Here is a 14,648-nt window from a genome sequence, read left to right on the forward strand (position 1 = left end):
TGAACAAGATCCCCAGATACTTAAACTCCTCCACTTGAGGCAGGACGACCCCCCTGACCCGGAGAAGGCACTCTACCCTTTTCCGGCTCAAGACCATGGCCTCGGATTTGGAGGTACCAAGTCTCATCCCGGCCGCTTCACACTCGGCTGCAAACCGCTCCAGTGAGAGCTGCAGATCACGATCTGATGAAGCCAACAGGACCACATCATCCGCAAAAAGCAGAGATGCGATCCTAAGGCCACCAAAACGGATCCCCTCAACACCTCGGCTGGTCAGAGATTCTGTCCATGAAAGTAACGAACAGAATCGGTGACAAAGGGCAGCCTTGGCGGAGTCCAACTCTCACTGGAAACGAGCCCGACTTACTGCCGGCAATGCGGACCAGACTCTGACACCGGTCGTACAGGGACCTGACAGCCCGTATCAAGGGGCCCGGTACCCCATACTCCCGGAGAACCCCCCACCGGACCCCCTGGGGACACGGTCCAACACCTTCTCCAACAAAACACATGTAGACCGGTTGGGCAAACTCCCAGAACCCTCCAGAACCTGCTGAGGGTGTAGAGCTGGTCCAGTGTTCCACGACCAGAACCAGAACCACACTGCTCTTCCTGAATCTGAGGTTCGACTATCCGACGGACCCTCCTCTCCAGGACCCCTGAATAGACCTTACCAGGGAGGCTTAAGAGTGTGACCCCTGTAATTGGAGCACACCCTCCGGTCCCCCTTTTTAAACAGGGGGCCCACCATCCCAGTCTGCCAATCCAGAGGAACTGCCCCTGATGTCCATGCGATATTGCAGAGTCGCGTGAGCCAACACAACCCTACAACATCCAGAGCCTTAAGGAACTCCGGGGGGATCTCATCCACCCCGGGATGAGATCCGCCTGAACTTTTCCAGAAAACCCAAAACTAAATCTAAATCATTTCTGCTCCATTTCAAACAGAAAAATAGAAAACGACCACTTCGTAGATGGTTTCTGCTCATTTATTAGCACATATATGTCCCATTGATGTCCTGGGTGTCCTGTTGACCCAGTGCAGGTGGTGGCAGACAGGAGGACTAAGCTGCAGTACCCGACCCCCCCATGTCCCCCTCTGACAGCCCTGAGCTTCTCCCTCAGTGCATAAAGCAAAGATCCTGCAGGTCTTTCCTTCCGGCCGCCGTCAGACTGTCCAACACCTGCTGCTAGAAAGATTCATCCTTCTGTTTACTCTCACCTGAAGCCCGTTAGCCAATCAGCTCCGGTGTTTTGCTCAGTAACACCTCATCTCATTGGGTCTTCATGTTTCTTCCCTGGTTTACTCCTTCTTGCACTCGGCTCCTGTTTTGCTCCGACTCCCTCTGTTCCCAATGTTTTCCTTAAATAAATCAAATCTTCTATCTGCCTCGTCTACATGTATTTGTGAATTCACCACCATGACAGAGCTGAACCCACCTGTGGCTGGAATATGACAGCAGAGACAAACAGCAGAACTGCCCTTTAACATAGAGGAAGGTCAAAGCAGTACACAAAACATGCCGCTAAGCATCCTGGGAAATGTGGTAGTGAACTCCCAGAACATAGAAGTACCTCCACAGGCTCCATCTTTGTTGTAATTGTTGTTTATTATGAAACTCCAAATGTTAGAAATCAGAAGAATAAACCAAATTACACATAATGATGAGCATCTGATCTGGACCTGCTGTGTTCTCCAACATTAATCACAGCAGAAATTAACATTTTACATAAACATGATCTTCCATCAAAGCAAACGATTCAGCGTTTCTTCTGGTTCTTCACAGCATTTCCTGGTTTGACGTTTTATCCTTCAAGCCTGAATAAAGACTTCAGATGCTATTACAGAGGAAAACCTGGTGAAAAATCTGCTCTTCATAAAAAACCAGAGAGAAAATCACAGAAAGTGAATATTATAAAACCTGGAAACCTTCCTGGAGAGAAGCAGCGGATTATCTGGACCGAAGAGTCCAGAACAAACTTCAGTTTCTGCAGACCGGGTTCTGATTGGGTTCTGGTCCCGGATCAGGATCTGGACTCAAAGGTGGGGACGGGGACCAGGTCTGAATAGGAACAAAAATCCAGAGAACAGAGTGAGAAATGGGCTGTTCAGAACCGTTCAGCATCCTGCCTCATGAACAGATTTACTCCTCCCAGCCGTTTGGTTTGGACTGAATGAGACCTTCTGACTCTCAGACCTGCAAGGATGCAGACGCGTTTACACGTGGTGCAAAAATGGACAGGCTCTGGCTTTAAGTTTTAAAGATTTGAAAGTATTTCAGCAGGAAAGAGAGAAATGAGAGACGGGGAAGACATGCAGCAGATGTCACCAGGCTGGGAATCGAACCTGCGACCACCAGCATGAGGACCAAGGCCTCAATACAGGGGTTGTGCTTTGTCCTGCACCACCACAGGCTCTGCTTTTAATATGTTTCCAACTGGTTCTAAATGGGTTCTGGTTCTGATTGGTTCTATCCTGGTTCTGGTTCTATCCAGGTTCTGATTGGTTCTGGTTCTGATTCTATCCTTGTTCTGGTTCTATCATGGTTCTGGTTCTGGTTCTATCCTGGTTCTGATTGGTTCTGGTTCTATCCAGGTTCTGATTGGTTCTGACCTCTGGCCTTCCTCTTGTAGTAGATGAATCCAGCCAGAGACAGGATCAGACCCAGGATCAGTCCTGAAGCTCCGATGGCCAGTTTGTTCCTCTCTGAGTCCGGCATGGACGGGTCTGAGGGACAGAGAGGACAGGAGGACAAGTTAGGACAGGAGGGGGACAGAGGGACGGAGACATGAGGACAGATAGAGACAGGTGGACATGTCTCTACTTGTCCCCAGGTAAAAACAGGTGGACAGGTGTCCCCTCCCCAGGTGTCCCCATCGTCCTCCTTCTTACCCCAGTCGGTGACCAGAGGCTCCTTCAGGCTGGCGTGTTCCACCCTGCAGGAGATCCGCTCTCCAGACCTGCAGAGACAGGAACAGAACCGGGTCAGAACCAACAGAACCGGGTCAGAACCAGCAGGATTGAGTCTGTTACCCCCCCACCTCCACCAGAGGATCTGAATGTCAAAGTGCAAAAGCACCACATTCTTCACCCCCAATCCAAAGATCCTGAGAAATCAACTTAGTGTGTGTGGGGGCAGAAAGGCAGTCGGCCCGGGGCCCTAAACGGGTTAGAACCGCCTCTGGGATATTTTAAAGGAATCAGTTTATCTATGTAGCAGCTTTTCTCTGAGATCCTCCTGCTGTGCCTCAGTCAGGAACATTCAGGAGACAAAGTCATCCTGGAGCCCACCTCGTCTGACCTGGTGTGTGTGTTACCTGTTACCTGGTCTCACCTGGTGTGTGTGTGTGTGTTACCTGTTACCTGGTCTCACCTGGTGTGTGTGTGTTACCTGTTACCTGGTCTCACCTGGGTTTGAACTCCAGGCTGGAGTGCATCTGGTACAGCCAGGCGCCGTCTGGCAGCTCGGCGGTGGAAGTGACATCAGAGGTGACTTCCTGTCCGTCTCTCATCCAGGTGACTCTGATCTGTTTGGGGTAGAAGCCGTAGACGCTGCAGGTCAGCATGGCGGGATGGCCACCAGCAGGGGGCGCCGCTGAGCTCAGAGTGACGGACGGCGCCACTGAGACAGGAAGAGGAGAGTTAGAGACGCTCAGGTCAACATTTACTGATTATAACTGTATGACCTTTGACCCAGAGCAGAGTCGCTTTGATCCTTAGGGAAATGTTTAGTAGTTAGTGTTCAGCTTCCTCAGTGCAGAAACTGAAATTAACACACAAAATGCAAAACTGTATTTTCATCCAGGCGAAGTGGGGAAACTTTTTCTTTTTGTTTTTGAAACTTAATATATCAAGTATCAAGACCTGCTTTAAATACACTTTGAAACCATGACAACGCATGTATATCTATATAGTTATATTATATGATATTATAAACAATTTAATGACTTATTTTCGTCATAACTTGTTGCCTCTGCTGAACTGACGACTCCACTGACGGTCGGACTTCTTAATTAACTTCTGTATCAAAAATACACAGTTTCACTATGAAGTGATTTATTTTTATAATATATATTTGATAATGTATGTAGAAATTATTATTTTATAGACAAAGAAAATAAGTAAATTGCTCTTGGGGCCCCCTGGTGGCCGCGGTAGGTACCGCAGCCTCGCCGGTACCATGAGCTGCAATGAGCATCCAAACGTCCAAAGCTCCGGTCAGAAGCTAAGCTAGCAAAACAATGTCTGGGAAAAGGACTCATCCTTCAGGGAGGGAGAGAAGAAGGAGGAAGATAAAGGTTTGTTTTAATGAGCCTCGGTGATGTAAAGATTAGTAAAGCTGCTAAGAGAAATTAGCCTGATAGCGACCTGGACCGGTCCAGTTCAGCAGCCAGACATTTATGCTAGGCTCTCTGTGTGAAACTGAGTTTAACTTTAAATGAGGTGATTCTCATGGCGGTTCTGTATATTTCTGAGGTATTTTGGCTTCAAAACGCCGAGTTTGATAAGGTTTGATAACAATAATTAAAACTTATCAGTGTCTGACATCGTCTAGCTAAATGTTTCTACGTCAGGCTACATGGATGAGCTGCTCTGTGCTGTAGTTGGGATTTGCTGTTTGTTGCTGAGCAGAAGCTTTTTGTGGCTAAACAAACATTATTTTTACATCAACTTCTAAGTTATGAAAAACTTCTGTTAAAATCATTAAGGCTCAGAATCAGTCCAGTACCGGTACCGGTCCACATTCCAGGGGAGAAAGACTCACCTGGTATAAATTACATTTTTAGCTATTGGAGTTGCGTTATGAGAAATTTATTTATGTCATGAATGTGTGTAGAGCTGCACCGATTGCAGTTTTCTGGCCGATCCCTGGTTACCGATCTTTAAAAAGTTGCAACAGTGGGATGAATATTGTTAACTGTAAAGGTTCAGACCTGGTTGGTCTGTCAGTCAAACGTCTCACTGAGGACAGAGGATGAGTTATAAACCTTTGCTGATGAAGATCAGGGGATAAGATGGGCTTGATGTGTAAATATCAGCAGGTCACGATCCCCCTAAGTTAATGAAATCGGCTCCCAGAAATCAACTGGTGGATAAATCAGCTGGCCAATAAATGTGTCCTATATTATACACGTATATAATGTAAACAGCCAGAGATGCAGTCAGTTTATAGCAGGTGTGTGAATGACCTGATGATTGGACTGCTGACTGCAGCCGGTCCACATTGTTAGCAGAACTAGAGGGCCCCAAAACCACATTTGGCTTGGGGCCCCATGGAGGCTTTGGCCCCATGGAGGCTATGGCTATGGGTCCAGGGCCATAGGTGACCAATCCAGGGTCACCTATGGCCCTGGACTGTTTTTATGAACTCACCTGATCTATTCAGAATATTTCTGTACCAGACCCCGGAGTTGTGGTGGCAGAACACCTCCTTCTGAGCTCGCCTGCTGCTCAGAGCCACAGGATTGTTGTTCAAGTTCTCTGCCTGTCTCATTCCAAACGATGTGTATCCAACATAGAGCCCAATGTTACTGTCAAATCTCAAAAACTCCACTTTGTTGTAGATGTAGGAGTAGATGTACTGGGTGTCCTTCAGCTCCGTGGAGTTAAAGAGGCAGCGGAAAACTGAATGAACTTCAAAACCATCTGGAAAAGAAAACATGCAGAACTCATGGTTATCTTCAACATTTAGAGTTTATTGCATTCTTAAGCTCTATAAAGTAGCCAATTGCTGGGTTTCAGTCACGTGACCCGGATGACCTGCGAAACTCAGATGGAGGGCCAGAAGTTGATTTCTCTGGTTCAAATAAAGCAAAGTTGATCACAACTAGTAGCTAATGCCCTATATAGGCTGGAACAGACGAGGCATCTCGAAAATTTATGCGTATATTTAGGATATGATCCATATTATCTCGGTAAAAAAGACTCCTCCTTGGGCTGCCACCTTATCGTGGTGGAGGCGTTTGAGTGTCCCAATGATCCTAGGAGCTATGCTGTCTGGGGCTTTATGCCCCTGGAAGGGTCACCCAAGGCAGACAGGTCCTAGGTGAGGAACCAGACAAAGCGCAGCCTGAAAACCCCTTATGATGCACGAAAACTTTGGATCTGATGTTCCCTCTCCTGGACGTGGGTCACCGGGGCCCCACACTGGAGCCAGGCCTGGAGGTGGGACATGGTGGTGAGTGCCTGGTGGTCGGGATTTACCCACGGAGCCCGGCCGGGCTCAGCCCGAAGAGGAGACGAGGGTCCCCCTTCCAACGGGCTCACCACCTGTCGGAGGGGCCAAAGGGGTCGGGTGCATTGTGCTACGGGCAGCAGCCGATGGAGGGGACCCTGGCGGTCTGATCCTCGGCTGCAGAAGCTGGCTCTTAGGACGTGGAACATCACCTCTCTGGTGGGAAAGGAACCGGAGCTGGTGTGCGAGGCTGAGAGGTTCCGGCTAGAAATAGTCGGCCTCACCTCGACGCATGGCTCTGGTTCTGGAACCAGTCTCCTTGAGAGGGGCTGGACGTACCTCCACTCTGGAGTTGCCCACGGTGAGAGGCACCAGGCATGAGTGGGCATACTTGTCAAACAGCGAAGCTCTCGATTTACCGGTGGATCTACGTTCCCACCCTCATCTATGGTCATGAGCTTTGGGTCATGACCGAAAGAACGAGGTCTCAGATACAAGCGGCCCAAATGGGTTTCCTCTTCAGGGTGGCTGAAGAGTAGAGTAGAGCTGCTGCTCCTCCACATCAAGAGGAGCCAGTTGAGGCTCAGCCATCTGGTCAGGATGCCTCCTGGACGCCTCCCTGGTGAGGAGTTCATGTCCCACCGGGAGGAGGGGAGACCCAGGACACACTGAGGGACGATGTCTCTCTGCTGGCCTGGGAACGACTTGGGGTTCCTGGAGGAGCTGGAAGAGGCTGGAGAGGGAAGACTGGACTAGATTATTCTGCTCTGATAGGAGAATATTTTAATCCATGTTTGGGATTTGTGAAACTTTTATCTGATTTGTGAAACCTAAGTAAATGTTGATTTTACCACTTATTTGCATCTGGATCTCAGTAGAACTGGTCTAATTCCAAATCTGCAACACCTAGACTCTTCAAACTTGGACTAAATTAATCTGCTCTAATAGTAGAATATTTAGAATCATGTTTCTGATTTGTGAAACTTAACAGACCCCTGCAAAAGATCTGTCCTTCCAACAGCCATCACCATCTACAATAACTCTGAAAAATGAATGAGTTACACCAACATTTTATTTACCATTGGGATTAATAAAGTGGTTTTGAATTAGAAAAAAAAACTGCATGGAGCATATAAGAATAGTAATCTGATCTTTAGTGAAGTTTCACAAATCCCAAAGATGGTTTTATTCTGCTATTAATTGAAAATAATCTGATCCAGGTTTGAAGTGTCTAGGCTGGCAGCTGGCCCCGAAAACAGTGGCACTTGTGGCGCATAATGACACCTGCCACCGGAAGTGCCATCAGTAGGTGCGGTGTCGCGATTTGCACTGCTGTCCAAACGTCCAAAGCTCCGGTCAGAAGCTAAGTTAGCAAAACAATGTCTCAGAAAAGGATGTTTGCAGTTTTCTGGAGCGCAACGCGAAGCTCGACGTCATTCAGAGGTAAAATATTAACTTCACATCAACAAAGACGCAGCAGGACGGATCATCAGAAAATGATGGACTAAAACTAACTGGAGTTTATGTTCCAACCTGAGACTCATTAAATCTGCAAGTGACTTTAGGAACAAAACGAGCCCAAAGCCGCTTTTAATCATCGGACTTGATGGCAGAAACTCAAAATGGTTCCTTTCCAGCAACAAAATGAGCGTCTCCCTCCATTGTTTCTGTCGCTGCTGATGCTGTCGCATAGAAACGGTCGTAGAGGAAATAAAATTAAATTCCAAAAGAAAATAGCAACGCAAAGTGATTTCAATCAGTAACTTTAATCCGACTACTGGATTTGAAATAGAAACGCGTCGGATTACTCCTTACTGGAAGGAGTAATCTGACAGTAAAGTAACGTGTTACTGACATCATCACTGCCCATGAATCACGGTTTTGGTTCCTACCTGCTGCCTGGACCAGAACCAGGAGGACCAGGAGCAGAAAGGGACCCATTCCTCCAGGTCAGGAAACGAACTGAGCCACCTGAGGAACTACTGGAAAAACCAGAACAACGTCATGACTGATGTGTCGTGTTACCTGGCAGAACAATCTCATACAGGATTGTAGTGTTAATTAAACTGAGAACTGTAGACTGAGATTTTATCATCTTATTTTTAAAGTTTCGTTTCATTAAAAAAGAAAAACTGAACATTAACATTTGGGTTAGAGCTTTATTTCAGACCACACATTAAGGACCAGCCAGCAGAAAAATGTAAACTTTTTGCTTCACCAGCAGGTTGAGACATGGAGATCTGAACCCTACAGGTCAGAGTTCACCCAGAAACAAACATTACCTGAAGGACCAGCTCTCTAAAACACATTCACCAACGATAAGTACAGAAAGTGTGATAAAAACCATCATGGTTTAGGAATGAAAGCTTAACTTTTTACAGACACTTAAAAAACTCGAGAAGTTTTTTAAAAGTAAGGTAAAAATAAAAACTGGTATCTGATCTCAGTCAGCAGGTAGAATGAGATCCAATCGGGTTAACTGCTCTTTTCTCACTGACCTAAATCTGTTCACAGACTGAAATATGTAACCCACACAGATTGGCCTCATCACAGAAATCAGTCAGATAGATGCTGTACTTACTGCTCTACACAGCGTCTAATTAAACAGCTACATTACCAACAACTACAAAGCTGTTTCAGGTTAACCCTTCATAAAAACACTGTGTTGTGCTGAGAATGTAACAGAATAATTAGTATGTTTCCAAAATAAAGTCTGACAGCCTGGTTGATTCTGTCCAGAACTGAGAAGAAAAACATCAGTGTGAAAATGTGAAACGTTCCAGAGGAATATGAGCTTCAATAATATTTCTGTCATATTTCTAGTAAAGATCATAGAGCCACTTTATGAGTCCAGGAGATTTAATATTGATTGGACTTGTCAAAGTTCCTGATGAATCCACAATGAGAAACAGTTCAGTGTTCGATGCCAGAACAGCAGGAGAGAGATCCATGAACCCATCAGCCTCGACCAATCAGCTCTGTCCCCCTAATGAGGAAGAAGGTCCCGACCGCCACCCCAAGCAGACCCACGATCAGACCGACTGCACAGAACACCGCGGGTCCAGCGCCGGGCTGAGGCACGTCAACATCTGGAGACAGAAAACAGAGACACAAGTCACTGAGAGCTTGTTGAGCTGCTTTCTCCCTGCAGCAGTAGAGACTTCACTCCTCCAACGTCTAAATCAGGGGGGCCCAAAGTGGGTCCTGGAGGCCCGGCATCCTGCAGGTTTCAGTTCCTTCCCTGGTGGTTGAAACAACCTCCTCAGCAGGTCAGTGTTCCTCTTAGGCCTCTAACGAGCATTATTTGATCCAGGTGTGTTAAACCAGGGGAGATAATAAAACATGCAGGATGCCGGGCCCCCAGGACCCACTTTGGGGGCCCCTGGTCTAGATGTCTCCGTGCTCCAGCACTTGGTTCCAATGCTAGTTCATTAGCAGAGTTGGACTGCATGGGGCAGGGAAGGCATTTAATTCAAGTGTGTAGAAGAATGGATTAATCCAAAAGCTGCAGGCTGCAGTTTGAGACCACTGGTCTAGTTAAAGGCCACCCACCCCAGATTCTGGTCAGTGGTTCTTTCAGGGCTGGATGCTCCACTGAGCAGCTGTAGATGTCTCCTAGCTGAGGGACGAACTGCAGCCTGGAGATCTGGGTGAAGGTGAAGTCTTCGTTGGGGAAGGGAATGTTGATGCTGGTTCCTTCAGTCACTTTCTGACCGTTTCTGGTCCAGGAGACGTTGACCGGAGCCGGATAGAAACCAGAGACGTGACAGACCAGGATGTTCTTCTCTCCCAGCTCCACTTTGTTAGTGGTGTAGAGCAGGCTGGTTGGAGGATCTGTCAGCAAACACATGCAGGATCACCTTAAACAGCCACAGAAAACAGAAGATCCTTCATGTGGCTTCAACCAGATCTTCTCCAGTTCACCCCAACTAGATTCATCTCTATTTGAAGATCTTTGGGAGGAACCATGCAATATTGAGTACAAGGGATTTGATTGGCAGCAACTATATCTGAGTAGCAGCCCATGGATTCCTCCTGGGACAACAATACTTCATCCAATCTGCAACAAGGCCATAGCAGTTGGTGAGATGGAAACCAATATTTCCATGGTCAAATCTGAAGGTCCAAAATGTTTTACTAATTGTGGTGGAAGAGCACGTCCAATTGGACGGGGCAACCATCAACAAACAAATATGCTGAGAAATTCAGAAGAAGCTGGACCCCTGATCATACACGGACAGAGCTGTGGTCACTGGAGAGATGACCTCACCTCCTGCATTTCCACCTTCCTGCTCATATTCCTGGACCCAATGACAACACAGTTTAACTGGAACCGAACCAGACATTAACTGGCCAGTGTGAGACTTAAAGGAGCACAAGTTTCATCTGACGGGGCTGATTGACTCATTTCTATTTTTCTCTACTGATGTTAGTAGAAATAGTTGATGATGATGTTGGCTGTCTTCCTATCTTGTGTGGATTTATATTTGATGTTGTTTTGATGCCCTGTGTTGTACCTGATTTTTAGAGCCCTGAATGTCTTATTTTTTATTTATTTGTTCCTTTTTACTTGCTGCAGCATTACAGGACTCTAATGAACCTGAACCTGAAGAGATTAGAGATACTGAAGCAGAACCGTCCATAATCTAGATTCAACTGTACAAGAAACAGCAAATGAGGATGAAGTCAGATAAAACAGAGCTGAGGGAGAAACCAGAGGTCCAAACGTTCCCACAGTCCTCATTTAGTCTCATCTAAACTTTTTCTGTAACAGGAAAGGAAGCAGAGTTGATCTTTCCTCACCAAGTGGATCTGGGATGTCCTTCAGACCAATACGGATAATCTTCAGGTTATTTTTGCAGACTTGTAGTTGCCCCACAGATTGCTCATAAATCCCTGAAAAACTTGGATGGCTGACAAAGTCCGGCAGGGTATCAACTCCTGTCTCCTGGATGAAGTCGGCGTGCCAAGCCTCTTCCCCATCCAGTGTTATCATGTTCAATCCATCCGTGTCAGAACATGCAAGAACCCGGAAACTGTCATGTTGAACTGAAAGGAGAGCAGAAACTGAGTTTAGAGTCTCAGTAATCAGCCTGGATGAGGAGGTGAGACTTTTACCTTCAGCAGAAACACAGAGCAGGACGCAGAGCAGCAGCAGCTCCATTTCAGCAGATCCCTGACGTTTGGTCTGAACTCACCTGAGTCAGTCAGAAACACTCCATCCAGCAGCCAATCACAGCGCACTGTTTAGTGATGTCATCAGTAGGCAGGCTGATGCTCCAGGCTGACTTCAGTCCTGCAGGTTCTGCTCTCTGATTGGTCAGACTGTGACTGGACTCCACCTCCTTATCTTGACAACTTCAGCTCCTCTGTTGATTTCAAATGAAGTCATTAAGTCTATTTGTTTTCATCCACTCGTTAATAGTGTCTTTTTACAATGATTACATAATGTAATGTTTTTATGACTTTTTGTGTTTTTAAGATGCGATTTGAACTGCCTCGTTGAAGGCATGTGTAAACTTGACTTTGCTTCAAATAGCACAGCAGCGCCATCTAGTGGTGAATATGGAAGGCAACAAGACTTTCCATTTCACGCACATTAAAGATACGTTCTTTTTTATTAACTAGTAAAGTACGTTTTAAAAGACGCCGCGTTACAAAATTTGAGCACCAGCCCATGGATTCCTACTATGACAATACTTTAACCAATCTGCTTTAACTTTAATAAAGTTAAAGTTGACACCGAATCGCACAGTAAACGAAGCAAACCACTCGTTTCTCTTCGTTCATTTTCGTGTCCTTGGTCCTCGCTCACTGATTGGTCCATTCATCGCTTTGCTCTTGGCCCCCGTATCCTGATTGGTCCGCTGGTCTAGGTGTTGTCCCGCCTCCCCTCCTGATTGGCCGGTGTGTTTCGGATCGTTCGCGTGTTGCGGCTCCAGCAGAGTCACCTTGCTTCGGCCGCTGCCGCTGCTGCTGTTGTGGGGATAGAGCAGAGGAACCGACCGGGCCAGAGGCGTCAGGAAGGCAGCTGGCCACCGACCGAACCGGGTCGACATGGCGGAGACAAAGCCGAAGACCTCTCCGAAGGCCATAAAGTTCCTGTTCGGAGGTCTGGCCGGGTAAGTGCTGCTGCTAGCCGCGGTGCTAACGGGCTAATGTCAGGGGTCAGAGGGCGAAGAGGAGCCTCTGTGCTGTCAGGGGCAGATTAATGCTAGTTATGGATTATAATCATTATGTGATCAGTGTAATGTTACCGGTGGATTATCACCATGTTGGTGTCGGACTCTCAGAACATGCTAGCTGCTAACGCTAGCTGACAGGAACGGTGTTCCCGGTAATTCGGGTCCCTGTAGATCCTGATCCGCTGTGACCTGATTTACTGGCCGCGATCAGAGGCGCTGATTGGTTCAGAACCTCGTGGAGCTGCTCCAGGGGGTTCTGAACCAATCAGCGCCTCTGATTGGATCTGCTCCAGGGGGTTCGGAATCAGTGAGATTGGTTCCGAACCTCCCACCTGACTGCAGGGGGATTATTAATGGTTGCCATGGAACCAGCAGTTGTCTGAGCTCACAGAAAGGTTCTGGTTCTGCTCAGTAGATCAGAACCAGAACTTCTGATGGACCCTCTCTGTCCTGCAGCATGGGGGCCACCGTGTTCGTCCAGCCGCTGGACCTGGTGAAGAACCGGATGCAGCTGAGCGGCCAGGGCACCAAGGCCCGCGAGTACAAGACCAGCTTCCACGCTCTGTTCTCCATCCTGAAGAACGAAGGACTGGGAGGCATCTACACCGGGTCAGTACCACCAGAGGGGTCCAGACTGGACCTGACTGGTCCCGTAAGCTGTCTGCTGCATCAGGACCTGTTTCCTCCCTGCGGCTCCTACTTCCTGTTCCATTAGGCTACATCCTCCTGTAGCTTCTGATCTGACTGCTGATTGGCCGGCGCCGATAACTGATCACACTGATGATGGACTTTATTGAACTGTCACTAATCAAATAGTTTCACAAACCAGTTTTTAAATATTCTGGTTTGTAGAGTACTGAAGTTTTTAAACCTCAGATATTTAGAGACGCTCAGCGTTGTCCAATCAGAAGCCAACTTCAGCTCTATTGTCCAGTATGTTGATGTTGGTGTCATGATGGATCACAGGAAACGTTGAGCATCACTGCGTCTAACATGATGTGTTGTTTAACGATGCTAACAGATGTGGTACAGCATAAAGTTTTTTAATAAAGTTTTCGTCAAAGAAACTGTACAAGTCACTAGCTTAAGCATGCTAGCTGCTAGCCTGTCCAGAGCTAACGCTAGTGAGTAATCCCCTCCTCCTTCGTCAGCACCGGCCAATCAGCAATCAGATCAGGAGCTTCAGGATGGATGTAGCCACCGCTGGACGGACAAGAGTCTTTACTCTGGTCCTGGTGCAGAGACGTGTCCCTGTCCCCCCCGTCTGTCCCTCCTGTCCTAACTGAGGACGTCCTCTCAGCCTGTCAGCAGGGCTCCTCCGCCAGGCCACCTACACCACCACCCGCCTGGGGATCTACACCATCCTGTTTGAGAAGATGACAGGAGCCGACGGACGGCCGCCCAACTTCCTGCTGAAGGTCGGATCCCCTGAGGCGGGCTGCGGATCTGGTTCCGGTCCCGGTCCTGGTCCTGGTCCTGGTTCTGGTTCCGGTCCTGGATCTGGATCTGGATCTGGTTCCGGTCCTGGATCTGGATCTGGATCTGGATCTGGTTCCGGTCCTGGATCTGGATCTGGTTCTGGTCCTGGATCTGGTTCCGGTCCTGGATCCGGTCTTGGTCCCGGTCCTGGTCCCGGTTCTGGATCTGGATCCGGTCCCGTTCCCGGTCCTGGTCCTGCTTCCTCCAGGGTAACCTGTGGCTCCCCCTGCAGGCTCTGATCGGGATGACGGCCGGCGCCACCGGAGCGTTTGTGGGGACGCCGGCGGAGGTTGCTCTGATCAGGATGACGGCTGATGGGCGGTGAGAGCTGCTCTCTGATTGGCTGCTCTGCTCTCAGGTGTGCGTGTGACCTCAGGTGTGTGTGTGCAGACTTCCTGCTGACCAGAGGAGAGGGTACACCAACGTGTTCAACGCTCTGGCTCGCATCACCAGAGAGGAGGGGCTGACCACGCTGTGGAGGGTCAGTGTGTCAGAAACAGGCAGAGGAGGGGCTCCTCCCATCACATGACCTCAGCTCTGATCACGTGACCCCAGCTCTGACCTCTAACTGTGTTTCAGGGCTGTGTTCCCACCATGGCCCGGGCGGTGGTGGTCAACGCCGCTCAGCTGGCGTCCTACTCCCAGTCCAAACAGGCGCTGCTGGACTCAGGTCAGGATCACACACTGCGAGCTAAATGCTAACACACTGCGAGCTAAGCGCTAACACAGGGCGAGCTAAGCGCTAACACAGGGCGAGCTAAGCGCTAACACAGGGCGAGCTAAGCGCTAACACAGGGCGAGCTAAGCG

At 48.3% G+C, this 14,648-nt stretch overlaps 3 protein-coding genes and 1 long non-coding RNA gene across 5 annotated transcripts in view; 1 reads left to right on the plus strand and 3 right to left on the minus strand.

Annotated features, from left to right (window-relative positions):
* The window catches only part of LOC107834242 (uncharacterized), a 19,652-nt gene that overhangs the window by 3,975 nt on the left and 1,029 nt on the right, over positions 1–14,648 (minus strand). Inside the window, exon 2 of the long non-coding RNA XR_001660029.1 lies at positions 13,720–13,725. This is a non-coding gene — a long non-coding RNA (uncharacterized LOC107834242). The remainder of the gene's footprint in view (positions 1–13,719; positions 13,726–14,648) is intronic.
* On the minus strand, positions 1,592–8,160 carry LOC103129604 (SLA class II histocompatibility antigen, DQ haplotype D beta chain-like). Its single transcript, XM_007540764.2, has 6 exons — positions 8,069–8,160; positions 5,375–5,647; positions 3,410–3,623; positions 2,894–2,961; positions 2,615–2,728; positions 1,592–2,063 (listed from the first exon to the last, which is right to left on the minus strand). The coding sequence occupies exons 1-6, from the start codon at positions 8,115–8,117 to the stop codon at positions 2,026–2,028; spliced, it is 756 nt and encodes a 251-aa protein (XP_007540826.1). The 5' UTR covers positions 8,118–8,160; the 3' UTR covers positions 1,592–2,025.
* On the minus strand, positions 8,322–11,379 carry LOC103129603 (mamu class II histocompatibility antigen, DR alpha chain-like). Of its 2 annotated transcripts, XM_007540763.2 has the most exons (4): positions 11,295–11,379; positions 10,980–11,225; positions 9,729–10,010; positions 8,322–9,265 (listed from the first exon to the last, which is right to left on the minus strand). In XM_007540763.2, the coding sequence occupies exons 1-4, from the start codon at positions 11,338–11,340 to the stop codon at positions 9,135–9,137; spliced, it is 705 nt and encodes a 234-aa protein (XP_007540825.1). In that variant the 5' UTR covers positions 11,341–11,379; the 3' UTR covers positions 8,322–9,134. The 2 variants fall into 2 exon arrangements, with proteins under 2 accessions (XP_007540825.1, XP_016520752.1); XM_016665266.1 differs by having other exon boundaries at positions 10,980–11,355.
* Positions 12,081–14,648, plus strand: part of slc25a11 (solute carrier family 25 member 11) — a 9,391-nt gene continuing 6,823 nt past the window's right edge. The window contains exons 1-6 of the mRNA XM_016665267.1: positions 12,081–12,298; positions 12,818–12,970; positions 13,662–13,779; positions 14,073–14,161; positions 14,231–14,321; positions 14,420–14,510. Of these exons, the coding sequence (XP_016520753.1) occupies positions 12,234–12,298; positions 12,818–12,970; positions 13,662–13,779; positions 14,073–14,161; positions 14,231–14,321; positions 14,420–14,510 (607 nt within the window). The 5' untranslated portion in view covers positions 12,081–12,233. The remainder of the gene's footprint in view (positions 12,299–12,817; positions 12,971–13,661; positions 13,780–14,072; positions 14,162–14,230; positions 14,322–14,419; positions 14,511–14,648) is intronic.

Source organism: Poecilia formosa, unplaced genomic scaffold (assembly GCF_000485575.1).
Source record: "Poecilia formosa unplaced genomic scaffold, Poecilia_formosa-5.1.2 Scaffold560, whole genome shotgun sequence".
In the NCBI taxonomy this organism is placed as follows: domain Eukaryota; kingdom Metazoa; phylum Chordata; class Actinopteri; order Cyprinodontiformes; family Poeciliidae; genus Poecilia; species Poecilia formosa.

What these genes read in the sequence shown, in the direction of transcription:
- LOC103129604 (XM_007540764.2), bottom strand. Translation starts at nt 8,117, where the DNA reads ATGGGTCCCTTTCTGCTCCTGGTCCTCCTGGTTCTGGTCCAGGCAGCA. An exon ending in AGCCTGGAGTTCAAACCCAG is followed by an intron (nt 2,962 to 3,409) that starts GTGAGACCAGGT and finishes CTGTCTCTGCAG; the next exon opens with GTCTGGAGAGCGGATCTCCT. An exon ending in CTACAAGAGGAAGGCCAGAG is followed by an intron (nt 2,064 to 2,614) that starts GTCAGAACCAAT and finishes GTTCCTATTCAG; the next exon opens with ACCTGGTCCCCGTCCCCACC.
- LOC103129603 (XM_016665266.1), bottom strand. Translation starts at nt 11,340, where the DNA reads ATGGAGCTGCTGCTGCTCTGCGTCCTGCTCTGTGTTTCTGCTGAAGGT. An exon ending in GGACATCCCAGATCCACTTG is followed by an intron (nt 10,011 to 10,979) that starts GTGAGGAAAGAT and finishes GTTTGCTGACAG; the next exon opens with ATCCTCCAACCAGCCTGCTC. An exon ending in ACCACTGACCAGAATCTGGG is followed by an intron (nt 9,266 to 9,728) that starts GTGGGTGGCCTT and finishes TTCTGTCTCCAG; the next exon opens with ATGTTGACGTGCCTCAGCCC.